This window comes from Cebidichthys violaceus, unplaced genomic scaffold (genome assembly GCF_023349555.1).
Source record: "Cebidichthys violaceus isolate CVI_PGR_0920_01 unplaced genomic scaffold, fCebVio1.0.p SCAF_27, whole genome shotgun sequence".
Classification (NCBI taxonomy): Eukaryota; Metazoa; Chordata; class Actinopteri; order Perciformes; family Stichaeidae; genus Cebidichthys; species Cebidichthys violaceus.
This window is the reverse complement of record NW_027176450.1, coordinates 5,930,317-5,948,945: the sequence shown is the minus strand read 5'-3', so window position 1 is coordinate 5,948,945 and position 18,629 is coordinate 5,930,317. Positions and strand designations below refer to the sequence as shown.

General features: G+C 43.8%; 1 protein-coding gene across 6 annotated transcripts in view; it reads right to left on the bottom strand.

Moving 5' to 3' along the window:
• Nucleotides 1-2,967: 2,967 nt before the first annotated feature.
• chchd3a (coiled-coil-helix-coiled-coil-helix domain containing 3a) overlaps nt 2,968-18,629 on the bottom strand; it is a 59,083-nt gene continuing 43,421 nt past the window's right edge. For 4 of the 6 annotated variants that reach the window (XM_068721315.1, XM_068721316.1, XM_068721320.1 and 1 more), the window contains 3 exons: nt 6,742-6,877; nt 6,457-6,497; nt 2,968-3,658 (listed from right to left, as the gene is read on the bottom strand). In XM_068721315.1, the coding sequence (XP_068577416.1) occupies nt 3,649-3,658; nt 6,457-6,497; nt 6,742-6,877 (187 nt within the window). In that variant the 3' untranslated portion in view covers nt 2,968-3,648. The remainder of the gene's footprint in view (nt 3,659-6,456; nt 6,498-6,741; nt 6,878-18,629) is intronic. The other 2 variants (XM_068721317.1, XM_068721318.1) reach the window with 1 other exon arrangement.

The window sequence follows — 18,629 nt, the reverse complement described above, 5'->3', positions numbered from 1 at the left end:
AGAGAGACACACACACACACACACACACACACACACACACACACACACACACACACACACACACACACACACACACACACAGAGAGAGAGAAAAAAGCCAGAGAGGGAGTGTGGGGAAAACTTTCAAGGGAAAAGCTATTTTTTTTTTTCTTTCTTCAGAGCAGGTCATTAAATCAAATGTGATTAGTCATCATGGTGGAGGAGGCTGTCTTTTGTATTTCAGAGTTGAGTGCATCTGTTGAGTACAGAGGCAATACAGGATTGAAATAACATAGAAGCAGAGAAACTAAATTGTAGCTTTATCTTAATCGCTTCATACGACCCAACGCAGGAACTGGTGTCGCTGGGAGAGACAAAGTTTCTCTGCTCATTCAGGGACAGATGGTGCGGAGCACTTAAAGAAACAGTGAACGCCACACTGACAGATGCTGACACATTACTTCTCCTGGGACAGGGTGCAACACTCTGAATGTACTTTACTCTTTCAGTGGGTAAATGTATGATACATGACCGTGCTGTGTGAACATGACTGACAAAGTATAAAGTCATATTTTGGCACAAAAATGTTGAACTGCATGACAACAGAGCAGCCTCAAAGAGACAACAATCAAAATCGAGATTGAATTAGAAAAGTACCAAAAGTCTTGGAGGCACATCTTTAGCGTTCAATTACTGCCAAACAGATTTGGATAAAGATATTTTGGATTCACTCATGTGCTGCAGCAGCAAGTTTGTAATGTGTTCTGTTAAAGGTGCTGAATTAGAAATTCACAACATATCTCCTGCCTCCACGCGGCTCTCAACATGACGATAGCTGAGCCAGCGGCTGGAAGCTAACGGTGCACGTGCATTAAAAGGGACACCTTTAAGCAAAAGATGCATGGAAACCATTTCCTTATTCAAAATGAAAACAAGTTAGAATTAGTTTCTGATTTTTGACTGCAAGGAAAATATATTTAATAGTGAGAGCAGTTTGCAAAACATTTGAATGAGGTCACAGCTTTTGATGAATAGATTACCTGAAATGGGATTAGCGTTTCGCACCCCTTTATGTTAGAACCGGTTGTTTTTATTTTCACCTTTACGCTGAACGACAAACACTAAGCGAAAGACACATTTGTTTGACCTTCTCATGAAATACCTGTTATTTCACATGTTGTTCTCCTCACAGCGTCGCCGTCGGCCCGACCCCGAGAACTCCGACAGGATTTGAACACTGCCTGTTGCCACCGTGCAGCTCCACTTCAGTATGTAGGAGCAGCTCGGTGCTCAAGGACACCTCAGCAACACTTGGGGAAGTTGCACCGAGATGAAAAAAAGATTATGTTGTCCGTTCAGCCAACACTGTTATTAGGAACACTTATTGCTGTATTTACAGCAGAAAAAGCCTTATATCAAAATCTCATTACTTCTACCACCTGAAAAATTGAATATTTTAACAGTGGCTTCAGGAGGCGGGTATATAAATTCCAGCACTACATACATTTTGAATGTTGTTACACCCTTCCCTTACATACTATTTCTTAGGAAATGCATCAAACTCAAGAAACGTGTTCCTTTTTCTGCATCTTATAAGGGTCAAGAGCACTCTCCACATAAAAGCGATTGTTGAGGATTTTTGTAGAAGCTTTGCAACTGTAAAAAAAAAAGGTTGTTGAGGTCGCGGTTGAGGCCTTTAAAAAGGAAAAGGTGAGCTCCATGTTCATGATTCTCTAATCATCCTTTAATCATATTAGACGGGATATAATCTCATTACAGACAGAACACACCGTTAAATCACTTATCTTGGCTCGGAGGTACGGGGGTCAGCTTCTGTCCGATTCACGGGGGGGGAGGACAAGTGAGGTAAAAAGAAATAATAAGACGGGGCTTGTGGAGAAACACCTGCCATGAACTCGAATAGCCATTATCCTCAACCTTTAGAAAACCCCTCCGCACGCACACACACACACACACACAAGCTGTATAATAGAAGTCAACCCCTCACCCCTTTGAGACTCCAAAAGTCAAAAGGCAAGAGGACAGCTGACTGACAGACAACAGGGGGATTAGTCAGAACGAATCACATGCTTGCACGCACGCACACACACACACAGCCTCTCTCTCTCTCTCTCTCTCTCTCTCTCTCTCTCACACACATACTCTCTTTCTTTCTTTCTCTTTCTCTCTCACACTTTCTTCTTCTGATGCAGTATTAAGATAACGTCTCCTATATGATCACCTGCCTCCACATCAAACCCAGACGGCGTCCCCTCTCTCTCTCACTCTCACTCTCACTCTCTCTCACACACACACACACACACACACACACACACACACACACACACACACACACACACACACACACACACACACACACACACACACACTATTACTGCATAAAAATATGTGTGGCTGGCTGCGTTATAACCCCCACCCCTCCATGTGCACTGTCAATCCAAACACACAGATACATACAGTGTCTGTCTATCCATTTAAACCCAACCCAGAGAGTCTGGCAGAGTGCAGACAGCGTAGAGAAGCCGTCTCCTCTAAGGCAACATTAGCCTGAGAGACTGAGCAGAGAAAGAAACACTCTAGTGAGGAAGAAGACGGAGAAAGCAAGAAAGACAGAAGTACATAAGTAAAAAGGAAAGAGGGACAATGAGGGGATAACGAAGGGGAGATCCCTGCTTGTTCACTGAAGAGCCAGAGCGCACCAAGGATTCACACAACAGAGGTTCGTAAAGAAAGACAGACAGCTCGAGGAACAGAGAGGAAGCTTGATTATGAAGCAGAACATCTGGGACGGATGTTACCCCAGCGCTCCAGTACCTCTCTGGGGCTCATTCACTCCGTTTGGCACAACACGAGGGCCGCGCATCCATCAAAGATGTGCGCACACACACACACACACACACACACACACACACACACACACACACACACACACAGAGAGAATATTCATGGAGAAAAGTTCAACAACAGTTGCTGCATCGTTTCGTCTTTTATTTCCTCTGATCACACATCGTCACAAGTGCTGGTCTGGATGAATACTCAACACGCAGATCGTTACATTATTAACTCAAACCCACACGAACAGATGCACAGACGAAACAGATGGGTACATGTGTATTTGTTTACTGGGATAGTGCATTAGGAGCAGGAAAACAATGAATTATGGACAACAAAATAAGACTGACTTTTATTCGTAAAAATACATTTCCTAACAATGTCGAGGTGAGCGGGGATGGGTCCAAGTGGCGGCTTGCTTTCTTGTGGTTTTTGTCCGGTTCATATTTACTGTCCTTCTAGTGGGCCAAACCCAGGCCTGCAGGGTCCTGTCAGTCCCTGCTCTTTCTCCAAAATGGCAGACTGTGTCCTGCCTCGCTACACACTCACAGGAGATATAGACAAAAGGTAAGAGCGGTGGGGAAGTGGGGGAAGAATCGTGGGGAAAACGTGTCTATTTCTCTATCGGTGCCTGTTGTCTGGTCCGGGTTTGGTTCTCCATGCGGTTTTGAGGGTGTGTGTCTTGGTGCCGACTCACTCCTCACTTCCTCCACTCCAGTTTGGTCTGTTTGTCAGTCGGTCGATAATCGGTAATCCCACGCGATAAACTCTTCATTGCTCTCTCTTTCTTCCGCTCGCTACCTTAACCCCCAGTCCTCAACTTGTTCTGCAGACAAAAACAGAGAGAAAAGTGCATTAGAGAGACGGAGATAAAATGAAAATAGACAAACCAACAAAAGAGAAAGATATTATGTCCCTCACAGGAGACGAGTCGGTCAGAGGAAGGCCTGAGAGTACAATAAAACGGTGGAGGATGGAGTGAGTTGCAGGAGAGGAGAAAAGACCCGAGGGCAGTGGATTCCATGTAAGCGATAAGTGCAACCACAAATCCCCAGCACTCCCCGTCTGCCTGTCAATAACCATTTCAACTGTTCTGTTGCAGCTGATGCCGCTGAACGAAAACCGTCTCAGAGAAGAAGAGTGAAAGAGAGAAAAGGGGGAGATGAAACTGAGGACATGAAGAAGAGGATTACGTAGACAGAAAGTAAGAAAGAAAAACTGACCAACTTAATCATTTGGGCTTTGGATGAGATAGAGTAAGTTCATTGGGTAATAACTTGATGTTCACGTTTGTTTTCCCTTCCAGGTACGTGTGGCTAACCTGGGGATTCTTTAAAACCTCTACAGGTGTCTTAACTACTTGTGTTTCTTATTGAAATATTGAAACGTGTTCTCAGATCTCATACACTAACTTTCATGTAATCACTGATTAGAGAGATGGGCAAAATGCATCTATGGAATTAAAAATAAAATATATTCTGAGACAAGATTTACTGACGTCTGAAAATATAGACAGGACAAATTAAATCATTGAAATATACTTTATCAAGAGCTATTTGGATTGAAATGTCAATACTTAAGATGCTGTTGGAACAGTTTTATGAGCCAGCTCCCTTTTCATTTTGAATCGAGCAAATAACACCCTCTGAAAGCACAAACAGGGATCTCTCTTGGCCCTTTGAGAGCAAAGAGGAGACGGAAGGGTCAGTGTAAGTGGGGAAGGAAAAGATAGGGAGAAAGATGCGGCCATGCGGTGAGAATATGGAATGAGGAGTGCAAGCAGTGAATGGAAAGATGGACTTCCATGATAAACTCTTACTCATAGAGGGAGAAAGAAAGGAAGACTTTATCTGTCCTTCGTCTGCCTCTTCCTCACTGTTTACTATCTGGAACTGTTAAGTTCTCAATGCATTAGGAATGTGACTAGTTTTTGAGGGATAGCAGATGGAGGGAGTGAAGGAGGGATGGTGGCAGGGCAAAAAAAGGGCACAAAAGAGAGCGAAAATGGGTTTAAATGTTATCACTGACTGTAGCGATAAGAACGCTAATTATCAGTGACAAAGGCCGTCTCTCTCTCTCTCTCTCTCTCTCTCTCTCTCTCTCTCTCTCTCTCTCTCTCTCTCTCTCTCTCTCTCTCTCTCTCTCTCTCTCTCTCTCTCTCTCTCTCTCTCTCTCTCTCTCTGGGCCGACTCCAGTCGAGGGGTCAATATTGTAAAACTGAGATTTGGGGGATTTGTTGTTTTTTATCCCCAGCGAGACAGAATCTTGGACATCTTCCCATCTACACCCATGGTGCCGCAGTATTAAGTGGAATTTAAGATTTGAAGGGGAAAGAGATTTTGCTGTTTGAAAACGTGACCTTTGACAGGAGGAGAGATGAGAGACGGCTGTTAGCACAGTTTGGATCGTCTGACCTCCAGGAGGTCAATGTCATGTCCTTTGACATTTGTTCTCAGTGCAGCTTCCTGCTTGACTCTGATAAAGCTGTGTAAACATCCTAATCAGGAAGCTGCATCAGCTCATATCAATCCGACTTCATTCCTTCCCCCTATTTTGTCGGCTGTGTAATTCTGCATATTATTCCTTTAAAGCCTTATCACAGAGCTGGTTTTTTTTGCACCAAATGGCTCTAAAAGCAAGTCTGATACAGATAAGCGCAGACGAACAGGAGTGTGCTGTGATTGCCGCAGGGCGATAAACACAAGCGGATTAACATATCATCTCAGGCTTGCTTCCAAACAATTTACAGGATCATAACAGCATCCGGCCTGTGAACGTACTCTTGCTTGCATCTCGACGAGTCTACAGGTAGTCGTCTTAAATTCACGCGCGATGAATAAAACATTGTGCAATTTACATGATCTATAGCTTAAAAAATCTGCAGCCTGCATCCGACTTTGAGATCTAATACTAATACTCACGAGAGTGAGCGAGAGACACAAAACTCAGTTTCCTTCATTTCCGGAAAAACAATGCAATTGTATAAAAAGACAAAAAAAATCTAATAGAAAAGCTCTATGAATGTAAATTGAAGCCTTCTGAAGCCAAGCGATGTTACATATTGCAAAGCGAGAGAGGAGGAATCAAGTTAATATGAACCTGAGTGACATTACTATTACCATACAGTGAGTGACCGTGGGAGACAGATGGCGGAAAAACATTTGCACTTGGCAATGAAAGGACAGAGCACGGAGAGGACAACGGCACCCAACTAGCAGCAGCTACTCCCTTGGTCTTATTACATTAAAACACACACACACAGAGACAGTCAGGGGAACGCTTGTGTCAGCAGGTATTATGGAAATAGGCCGTAAGGTTTAAACTGGCTATTTAGAGCGAGCTTTATTCAGGCGCCAGTAGCCCGGTGGAAATCCTATTCTCCTGTCTAAAAGCCAGAAGCCAGCACATGTAAATGGATGCTGGTGCGTATGTGTGTGTGTATATTACATTAATTCATTTAGACGTTTAAAAAGGGAATGGCTGCTAAAGTGTAGCTAATACACACACACATCTATGAGCCCAATGACGTATTCTGTAGCTAACGCACACACAGGGCTACTTTGTAATGCACACATCGATTCAAATAAAAGCTACACCACAGGATTAGGAGGCGCTACAACTTACATATCGTCTGTCCACGAGGGTGCATGCACACACTTGTGATTCTTTTCAGAGGGGGAAAACAACATTATTCATGAGGGGTTTCACACAAATTAAGATTTACGTATTTTCCTCACACGCAAAAGGGTACAGTTGCACACAATGAAATGCTCATTCATTTCACTCAACAAGCATGCAAAAAACCCATAAACATAACTTAGCATATGCGAAAGATTCTAGCGTAGCGTGTCAAACAACGTTTGCACGAGATACAACAAGCGATAAAAGCTTAGTTGGGTAAATGCGCACCTGTTTGGAGTTGTTGACACACTGTAGGTAGAGGGCCGCTATGTTGGAGCAGTTCAGGGTTTTTCCAACGTTGTCCTTGTAGCATGCGAGGATCTGGCCCTGCAGGTCTGCACACACAGGATACGCCTCGTACCGCCTGCGGGGTGAGAAGGGGAGAGACATGGTGTGAAAATGGGAAAATATGGTGTTAAAATTGAGGCACGGGTGGAGCCTGAGAAAAAGTGTGATGGGATGAGAGTTAAGGGGAAGGATTAAAGTGTAAAAAAAGAGAGACAGAAAATGAAGGCAACATGGAAAATGTGTAAGGATGTGCAAAGCAGAGGGATTGACCGAATGAGCATGAGCGATACAGACTGTTTATTGGTTTGCAAAAAGAGCATATCAATGGTGATGTATCTCACTGCATCGTTAGAGCACACCGAGCTACAGAGCAGTCTATAGTGTGTGCACCCCTCAGCCTTTTCTCTTGCTACTGCCTTTCCAGTCCAGAACACCTGACGATCAACATCACTGTATCTGCTGTAAAGAAGGTTAAAAAGGCCGATCCAGCCAAACCATGCAGATGTGATTAGTACATCGACGGAGAGGTCAGAGGGTTTTCTAAAAACGTACAATAGCGGGTGTCACATAGAGCTTCCCAGAATGGCTTCATCCCCTGAAAAGAGGGAGATTCATCAGTGCTATGGGACTGCATGGAAGAGAAGCTAACTCGGCAAATCAATGCGTAATGCAGAGTAAACAAGAAAACAGCACTGGTTTAATCTAGACAAGCAATAAGGCGTAGTTGTTACAGCGTGATGATGATGATGGTGATGATAATGATGATGAGGTTGAAATTACCAGTGAGCTAAGTATACTTTCCTTTAAATTAGTCCCTGTTCTTATGTCTTACCACTAAAACACGATTGCAAAAGACCTCACGAAAAAGAGTATTGATCACTCTACTGGATTGTAGTGAATCCATCCATTGATTCACCCTGAAAGAGTCAACCATAAACAACATGCATAGCTGTCACCTTGGAGTGGCCTAAATGACAAATCCAATCTTTAAGCATCCACCAGGAGGTTGCTGCTGTTGTTGTAGACTGTGAATGCAAATATGTCTGGTTATGGGCTACACACCACTAGCTTAGCACGCCCAAGTCTGTCCTTGAAGTCTGCTACAGCTTTAGTGCTGCCGTCTTAGTCGGTGTGATCCAGATGCTAGCACTTCTAATAGTAGCTGCTACGCTAACTTTAAGTGCATTTAAATGGGACTTTTATGTGAGATGTATGCAAGGGTTGGATCCTCTCAGCCAATCTGAGCGGTGGGATGTACCGCCAGCGCTGGGGCCTTGCCCAATGTTAACTGCTTTTGTCTGTCTCCTCACACACCCCATAAAAATCCATAACGACGACACATGTGCATGCTAGGGCTATTATGCTAATGGTGGTGTCATCGTTTTGTTCACACCAGTGCTCAGGACACCCCATCTGCCTCACTAAACGGCTCGCATGGGTGTGAAAGAGATTTTGCCCGTCAGCAACTCTGGAGACCTCAAAGGAATACTTGGGGGGGGGGGGGGGGGGGTGAAGCCGAGCCCCTGGAGTCAGAATCAGATGTTTGATTTGCCCCCCGGAGTGAGACGTTACCCCCCGTCGGATACAAAGCAGGGGAATTGGTCGCATGGGTCATTACCCAGGGTGCAATGCAGCAGGAGGCCGGTGCAGCGTGCGTAATGTGTACACATGTGCATCGCCACATGGTCATATCTGTCGGGGGAAGCCGGGAAAAAATCTATTGTCCTTGTAAGTGCACGCGAGGTGCTCTCCACACCTTCAACAGTAGTGTGATTAATCAATTCAGTCCATCAATCACCATCAGAAGCAGAGCTCAGAGGCCAAACAGGGTAGCAAATGTTACATCTAAAGCTAGTGAGGGATACCACGAAGAAGGAAAATAGTCAATTTGGACACACTTCTTTGCTTTCTTGCCTAGTGAAGAGAAGCTCGACATCTCCCTCATGTCTGTACGGTAACCATGAAGCTACAGCCAGTTAGCTTAGCTTAGCCAGACACTGGGAGCAGGTCCGGTGCCTTCTTTGAGGTGCGTTGCTAATTAGAGAGTAGGACAACTTCCGTCACCTTTGGAGCCATGAATAATATGACCGGTTGCCTGTTGTAACTTCAATACTCACTGTACAGACATGATGGTATCAAACTTCTCATCTAACTATCGGCAAAGGAAATGAATGCGGCGCGTTTCCCAAAATGTTCAGATTTTGGTCGATTCCACGGTAAGTGTTATCACTTTGAGCGCAGACCGGAACGCCGCGCTGCTGGGCGTGTGGAGGATGTTCTGCATTTTGCAGATCCATTGGGGAGAAATTCAAGTCATTTGCCGGGAGGCATGACAAGGCCATTGCTCTGCGTCAGGGTGCTGAACGATGACAGCGGTGCTCGCAGAAATCACTGCCATCCTATTCCTATGGATCCTGGCGCTCATTTATTACACCGCCTATGGGCATCTACAGGGACGAGAGGAGCCACATACACCCACTAATTACTTTTTTTTTAAGCTTTTGCGTTAATACCAGGTGCATCCTGCTGATACAAACCACAGTGTTTATCACCAGTAATGGCCTCAGAGAGAGAGAGAGAGAGAGAGAGAGAGAGAGAGAGAGAGAGAGAGAGATAAGGGGGAAGGGGGTGGAAATGAAGAGCATTTCTTGATGAGGAACTAGACAGTGGTACTTCTATTTTTTGCTTGCTCTCTGGTTCTCTCCGTGGGGAAGGGGCTGAGACAGTGGTTGAGTTTATCATGGAGACAATAACACTGTCACACACACTCTGTGGCGGCACGCTGCATCCTCTATCATCTGTCATTAAGATTAGCATAAAGTTCCTGCCGCCAACCACAACCGCAGAGCCGGTCGGGAAAGACTACACCCCTCCCTCCCTTCCTCCTCGGTTTTACATTAGCATCCCTCATGTCATTTACTATACAGCATGGCTGCTGTAGTGCTATGCAGCAGGGTGAGCAGATGCAAAAACGGTCAACATGTCACATCATCAATACGCTACAAACCATAACCAAGAGAAGATTACCCTTTATTACCTTGAACTAATATAGTCATGATATATAATACATCTGAGCAAACAAAATGCTCATCTAACACACTTGTGGTCATTTCAAAGTTCAGTTCAGTTGTTTTTGTTTTGTTATTTGCCCGAGGTAATTGCTAAATTCTTTCAGGCTAGTTATGGAAACACATTCAGGTGTTGTACTCAGTTTTAGGCGAGCGTGGGGACATCTTTTTATTACAGAGCACCAACAACACCTCCCTACGGAGCTATATTCTTCATGCTGAATTCAGACCTAGATAGATCTATTATCAGGAGTAAAACACATTCCACACACTGTGCAAATCATAGGGTGCGATTACAAATAGTCAAAAACATGTGAATCATCCGGATCCAATGTAACCTGAGCCCTGAGGTACTTATAAACATTGAGACCGTATCACACTCCCAAAAGCTAAACTTCGTTCACAGCTATGTTTGAATGGAAATGTAACAGAAATATAGCGGCACTTTGTTTTTTGCAGCCCCGGTTTGGTAATATTTAGGTTTTGGTGAATAAGATGTGATGTCTTTGGGTCTCTCGTTGGTAGAAGAGGACACGGAGCTCTTTGTATTGGCCAGTGGCTCCCCAAACCCAAAACCCTTATGAAGCAATGTCTACTTATCATAGCGTGCATGTCCATGAAAAGGAATTTCACCTCTCAGACTGTTTAATTTGAATTTTTTTGAGAGGGTTGAATATGTAAAACTATGCAAAATTAAACAGAGAAAAGTGAGAAAAACAGAATTCTATTACAGCAGAGTTTTTGCTGTATTTCCTGACCCTGTACATTAATCTGTACATAGTCTTGATGACACTGCTGCTCTCGTATAGATTATTCTACAGGTTATAAAAACAGCCATTGTTAATAAATGCCCCCCCTCCCCCTTTTATTTAACCATCTCTATCCTTCTTTTATTCCTCTCTCCTTTATTCCCTCCTTCAACCCCCAGAGGTTCATGGGATATTTAATAAAAGTACATGTGGGGGGAGACTGAAACAAATAGAGACATCTAACCATGTTGGTTATTATTTGCACTATACGTGTGTGTGTGTGTGTGTGTGTGTGTGTGTGTGTGTATGCTGCGCCCCAGAGACAGTAAATCTAAACAGTCATATAGGGGTCTCGCCTCGTGCCATCAGTAGTAAAGGTCTCTATAACACCTTATCCACACACACACACACACACACACACACACACACACACACACACACACACACACACACACACACACACACACACACACACATCCATCCATTGATAGGAATGAAACGGTGGAGTAAGGCTGGCTTTTAGATATCTACATTACAGTTTCTCTGCTCTGCGTCATAAATCACAAAGCAAAGGAAGAAAAAGAGACGAAAAGAACAGGGGGGGGGCACTCCATTAAGAAGCTGAAACAGAGATGGACAATGTGTGTTTGTGAGAGCAGAAAATAAAGCGCAGAGAAGAAGAGATGGGAGATGTGGGAGAAGCAGAGGAAGAGCTGCTGGAACGCTCTGCTCTCTTCCTTTGTAAAGTTTCCTTTAGGAGAGAGAGAACAGAAAAGGAGGTTGAGAGGAGGCGCAGGAACGATATGAGAGGGTGAACGTGTCCCATTTAACATGTAATAAGGAAGAACAGATTACCTGCTCACTCTCTCTCTCTCGCTGTCCGTCTCCCTCCTCAAGGTGTCCTTATATCATTTAATACATTCCCTTCTTTCAAGCCCCCCCCCCCCTGCCCGCCCGCATAATTTCCATGAAGGGGACATATTCAACGGCTACATTCTTCAAAGAACATATTGACTGTCAGCAGGACGTATTGAGATCGATGTTGGGGTTTTCATACAATATGCATGTGTTATGCCAATAGACTGAGCAGAGAGCGGTGTCAGAACATTTTTCAAACCAACATATATTGACCATGACTACCATCTGCTGTAACAATGTCGAGCTAGTGCACTAAAATGACATTCATAGATCTCCGTTAAGGGACCACCGTGCTTCAATAGTCGAGCAAAGTGTGAGACACATCTGGAAAGATGTACGTTCATCTGTCATAATTTCAGGTGCATTAAAACTCAGAACAAAGACGCACAGGAACGAACAGGCAGACAGAACGGACATTGTCCATTCCCCGGATATCAACCGTCCCCTGCAAAAAGAATTATTGATTGATGACAAACCGGCTCCAGAGGATTGCTGTAAAACTTTTCACTCCAACTGCAAAAGCTCACAGCTTTCTTCCAATAATATAACGACACAGCAAGCAGTGGATGGCCAATAAATATTGTAATCGCTGCAAACAGCTTAAGAAATTAACATAAGATAAACGTAATTACCGCCTCGCGGCTGTACGCCTCAACCAACCAGTCAAGTTGCAGTTTTCATTCATATCTGTCCATATTGTCGAAACTTGATGATCTGATCCTACCCTGCATCTTGTGTTGTAGGAATAACACAATACAAAAACGGTTATTGTGAGGTCACAGTGATCTTTGACCGCCGAAATCTATTCAGTTGGTCATGTGCCAAATTTGAAGAGATTCCCTTCAGGCGTTCCGGAGAGATCTTGCTCATGAGGATGGTTAGTAAGGACGGGCGAACAGACAACCTAAAAACATAAAGGCCGGGGCAGAAGCATAATGAAAGTGATATGAATGCGTTTCCATCATTGGTGCTCAAACAATACTATTAAGTTTGGTACCAATGCCCATGATATGTTACAGCTTGGTGGTTTCATGACACCAAAATAATTCTGTTTATCAAAGAATGAGAAAAAAAACAACACATTTAGTATTTTCTCTATACAATAGAGCTTTTGTGAGAGACGAAGGATTTAAAATGCATTTATCTTTCACAAAAAGCAAGCAAGCCATTCCCAAATCTCTGGCTTGTTCTTTCTCCCACATACATCTACAACACTTACTGTAGCTGCATCGACAGTATGGATTACACTCGGCTGCCACCAGATTGAGTTCCAAATCACCACGTTCTCTATTTCTCATCATTTGGGTCCACTTAGGGGTTAATAGGGTTAAGGGGCGGCTGCTGGTTCCCCCTTAAGAAGCCCTCATGTTCTCTCTAGTTAAGGCAGGCGTCAGTACCGAGCGGGGGCAAATAAATACAAATGATCCAGTTAAGGAGAAAAATGGCACACATTTCACTCACGCTGCTTTTTAAAAGCAGACCTGAGTGACCCCCTGCAGTGAAATCCATCAGCATGGATAAGAGATTAAATAAGAGAGAGAGAGAGAGAGAGAGAGAGAGAGAGACACAGAGAGAGAGAGAGACAGAGACACAGAGAGAGACAGACAGAGAGAGAGAGAGAGAGAGAGAGAGAGAGAGAGAGAGAGAGAGAGAGAGAGAGAGAGAGATAAAGAGAGACAGATAGAGAGAGAGAGAGAGAGAGAGAGAGAGAGAGAGAGAGATAAAGAGAGACAGATAGAGAGAGAGAGTGTTTGAATTAAGACAGAAAACACTGTTCGGAAGTGAGCAGCGAGGGGGGAGACAGAAGGATGAGAGGAAAAAGAAAACGAGTGTGTGTCCTTTCCGACGGCTGAGTCTGGCCTCTGGCCTCAAGCGGGAAGAAGACGAACACGTTGGGAGAAACATATCGAGACATGCAGCTGAAAGACGTTCACCGGTTCAGGGATCGCCATTTGTGTGACATTGATTGGTTGGTAAATACGCGGTGAACATTTACTGAGTATACAAGCAACGCTACCTGTCACATCTTTTCTGCTCCATCATTCATGTCACCGGGCTGCTCGCTGAATGAAAAAAAAGCCCCCAAGAATATAGAAAAGCAATAAAAGCCGTGAGTGGGCTTCTCGACCATTTCCACTGCATCAGAGTCCCTAAATCAGCCGCTGAAGAGGTGTCTGTGTGTGCGCGCCCACGCAGGTTGCCGAGAATTGTGTGCTTTTTACAGTCGGCACGGTGAAGCTCTTAAGGCCGAAAGAAGAGCTTTAAAAGCAGTTATTGACTTCTGTCTCCTCAGCTGACCACCATCTTGTCCCTGCACTCGGGTTGCCTAGCGACAGATCCGCAGTTCACCCTCACCTGACAGACGGGTCAGAGCTGCTCAGCCGAATACTACTGGTAATACTACTAGTAATACTACTAACACTACAACTACTACTACTACTACTACCACTATAACTACTACTAATACTACTACTACTTCAGAGAAAAACACCTCTACCAATAACTGTCCTGTCATTTCTGTTAGTAATTAAAAGTGCTGCTTGGGTAATAAATCACTACTTCATTCATTTTGGGATGTCAGTATTATTATTATATCAAACAAGGTAAAAAGCCTCAACACGTTATTTACACTTTGTAGCAGCAGGGTGGATTTATCCTTGTATTTATCCTCTTCAGTAATGTGAAAGATAAAACAAATGCACAACGCAACAGTCATGCAATGCTTTCTTGCAGGACTGTGTATTGGGTTGCATTAGGTTGCACGGGATTAACTGACTTTGCTACCACAACTTTGGCGACGAGAACGTAATGGTTTGTAGAAAATGACTGAAACGTGGTCTTAAACCTAAATGACACAATTAGGAATACACTTGACCATTATCTTCGTTTACTATAATGAAAACAGAAGCAGCTTTGCTGGAATTAAAACTTAACTTAAGCAGCAACTTTTGCTAAGGAGTTTGCCAGTAATATTGCGCATTGTGTTAATGGATGAGTGGGATCTACTTTCTCCCGCGCGGTACGGAGGAGACGTCTCTTGACCTAAGCAGTACAGCACACACGCGTAATGAAGGAAAAACAACGAGGCATCTACATTCAACAAGTTGTGCTCCACGCCTCCTCATTCCACCTCTGCGTGCGTCGACGCGAGGACCGCGGCTGCCACTGTCGTCGACTGGATTAAATTAAAAAAAGATTTATTCAAAAGAGATAAAAAATACATAAACAACAGACAAAGGGAGTGAGAGTGTAGCCCGAGGGAGGAGAGGAGTGACGGTGAAGTGACAGACTAAAATTTAAGATTTTATTCTCTATGGCCGACTGTTTAGGAGGGTGGGGGTGGGGGCAAAAAGTCTTGCACTCTCCGTCCCAAACACAACAAAGGTGAAAACACACTGCCTTTTATGATCCTATCGCAAATGTCACGATCAAGGTTGGAAGCAGAGAGAAATCCAAGTTTTTGAGGCCCGAGAAGGGAGACGGAGACATAAGAGATGATGGTCTCAATCCTTCAGCATTACACCGCCTCGTAAGGCCCACCCATTCACCAGTATTAGATGTCCCCCCCGGTCCCTGTCCCACATCAATTCTGTAGGGACCCTGGACAAACACAGAGTGACCTGTTTCAACAAAGAAGCCCAAAGCCCCACCAAAGGTTAGCACTGACAGGAGGTTTAGGGCCGCGCCACTGTTCTTTCAATCCCTATTCCATCTTTGCACATAATCTCACATCTATCATTTTCCTTCATGCCTGTCAGCTTGCATTTCAAACTAAAGCCCCATTGGGTCACTGCAGCCCATCGAGACACTGCACGCGCACGCACGCACGCAGATATCCAGATGCATACATGTGAGCTCACTCTTAATTCATTCATCCTCACACACACACATGCACTCTTACATACATGTGGTGCAGTAAAGGTCACACATTCAGTGCTGGACAGTGTGATAATGCATCAGACTTGGATAAACAACTGGTGGTGAAGGCGTGGCAGGCTATAAATCAGGTGCAGGGAGAAAGATACGGTAGCCTCCTCTTCACAGGCAACTGGGAACTCTTATCTACAGTCAAGTGTCACGGTGGAAAGTGAATAAAAGCTTTGCTGTTATGTGTATGCACGTGTCAAACATACCGCGTGATTACATTATCTGTTACATGTTGTGTATTATTTACGTGTATATGCGGAAGAGCTGTACACCTAATGTCTTTTGCACGGGTCGTTGAGAGCAGGTTTGATACCCTGCATTTTATGATTCATGGCAACAATTTCAGACACTTGAGGGCTCTTTTTTTACAGTAGTAGTGCAGTATTTGTTCCTCACTTTAGACAAAACAATTGTCCCTGTGTCCATAATTCTGTGGGAAAAGATTATGAAAATGTAAAAATGTTTAGTTTGTCAGGGCACAAGATTTTGAAGCATCTTGTAGAAATGAGAGGTATTCTTTCTCATATTAGTATTGCTCTGGCTTATAACATTACAGCTGTGAGAAAGTGTGAAAAAATGTAGATATGTGTGTCTCTTCATATCTATATATATATGTGTGTGAGTGTATGTTGTAATGAGGTCACAGTGATGCAGTAGCGTTCCGGTTGGGAGAGCTCCATCATTCTCAGAAAACTCTGGTGGGAATACTGCAGTAGAACGGCAGCGAACAGCTGTATGGCACACGTGCGCACACCACACACACACACACACACACACACACACACACACACACACACACCTCTACGCATCCTTCTCTCCCTTGGGTACACACTTAAAAATATAAATATATATAATATATATATATTAATATATTTCAACATTGAAAATGATCACACTGCGATGAATGGAAATTATGCACATTATGGTTAACTTATGTATATAACACACCATAATGAAACTAAACTCACCGAAAAAGGCAAGTATATTACTGATACAAGAGAGAGAGACGTTCAAGACAGTGAGTGACATTTACATATTAGTGTAATTCAACTGAATGTTTTTTTGTTTTTGCTCAGGACGTCTTGTCCCAATCCGGTTTTAATTTAGTAAGCAATTATTTCCCATGTTGGCTATTACAGAGCATCAGTATGCTTGCATTCATATACTGAATGCAAGCAAAACTATAGAGCTAAATCACTCTTTCTGATTGAACCAATATATGAACCAATGAACTATGAAACAATGGATATCCGCGCCCCCAAAAAAATTGCAGCGCACTATGCGCGCAAACATGCCCCTCCCCTTGGGGCTAAGCCCCCCCTTTCTTTGAATCCTAGAAACGCCCCTGCAGAGCATCAACCCAAAGAGCCATCATAACAGGTGCTGCATGATACTATGACACATACGTTCCTTCCAATTCCCATCCACTCTTGAGACCTGATTTTCCTGATCTGAATGTCACAAAGCAATAACAGTTTTGTCCGATGGAACTCCCTCATATTCCCAACTGATCTTACGTCACATGGTAAACACACCCTAATTAAAACTCTGCAAAAGCACACATACAGATGTAACACTCGACAGGCAGAATCCTCTGGTCCCTCATAATAAACTGTGGCTTAATATCAGCGCTAACACTAATCAATCCCTGTAGTGCTACCGCTCCCTTTACCGTGGCACTGAGTGGGGAAATGAGGACATTCTAATAAGAAAGATGTCATCTCACACACTTCACATTAACATATCAAATGCTAATTCTATCAAGTATGGATAAGGCTCCAGCTTTGCGTTTTCTTTTTGTCTTTTATTTCTGGGGGACATTTTCAACTTTGAGGAATTCAAAAGCCTGTGTGAGACAAAAAAAAGATATATTTTCTGTTACTATTCAACAGAGGACACAGATAGCATCTTATCTCAGTAGGGTCTCTGTCATAATAAGAGAGAGGGCTTTGAGAAAAGACACACACATTATGTTCAACATGTGAGTGCATACAAACATACAGCATCACACATGAGCTCACACACGTAAACAAAGATGGGCCAAACACGCCCTGTTAAATCCAATTAACCCTCCGCTCTGATCCCCTCAATGCATCCCTGCGCCTGTCTTGTAACACCAGAGCTTCCCGCCATTTCATTAGCACACACGCACACGCACACACACACACGCACACACACACACACACACACACACACACACACACACACACACACACACACACACACACGCGCGCGCACACACGCACCTTTACACAATTGTAATCCAGTCACAACCCAGCTAATGCACCTCCTATATAATCCAATCAGCCAATCACCACTCTTCATGCAGAGGCCTGTGTCACATGACTACCCGCACGTTAGTCCAACATTCGCATGCAGTTAGCACTGTCATTCGGCACTAATGCTATTCCAGCGGGGGGGGGGTTTGTTTTTTTCTTTAATGTGATTTGGGAAGTCTCAGCTCCGGCTTCCACGAGTCTAGCGCTAAACCCCCGGTGGGCTAGGCTAATCACTTTCCAGCATTTCTGAGGGAGACAATGATCCCAGTGTTAGCGCTGGCTAATGACAAGCTAACACAATTAGCCTAGCCTCCCTGGAGGAGAGCTCAGAGCTAGGGCCCACCTCCTACAGGCTCCTCATCCACTTTTCTTACATTACTATGGAGCCTAATGGCCTCCTATTAAGGAGACAGATGGAACACGGATGGGGAGGGATTCTGCATCTTCTTGAGTTACATATATGTGTCGGGTATGTGCTGCATCCATGACTGCTTGGATGTTTATTATCATTACCGTCTTTGCTAACGACTTCAATTAAGTAACCATTCTTTCACTGCAAGGTGTGGCTGTGGTGTGTATTTAGAGCATATAGTAGCGTAGAACTAGCACAGTGAGGACCATACATTCACTCATGGTGCTATGATGCACTTTGGTTGCAAATGGATGCAAACAATCTGTGCAGCAAAGCAATATAAGAGGGGAAATGAGGAAAAAATATTTATACTTCCTTTCTGAGGTTATGTTATACTTTGTGTGACTATGTGTGAAAAGCTACCCATGTGTTATAAAACTGCTACAAATGATTTATTAATCCTGTTTGACCCAGGTCCAGCTGAAGATAAAGTCTTATAAAAGAAACAACACCGAAGAAATACATCAACATGCGA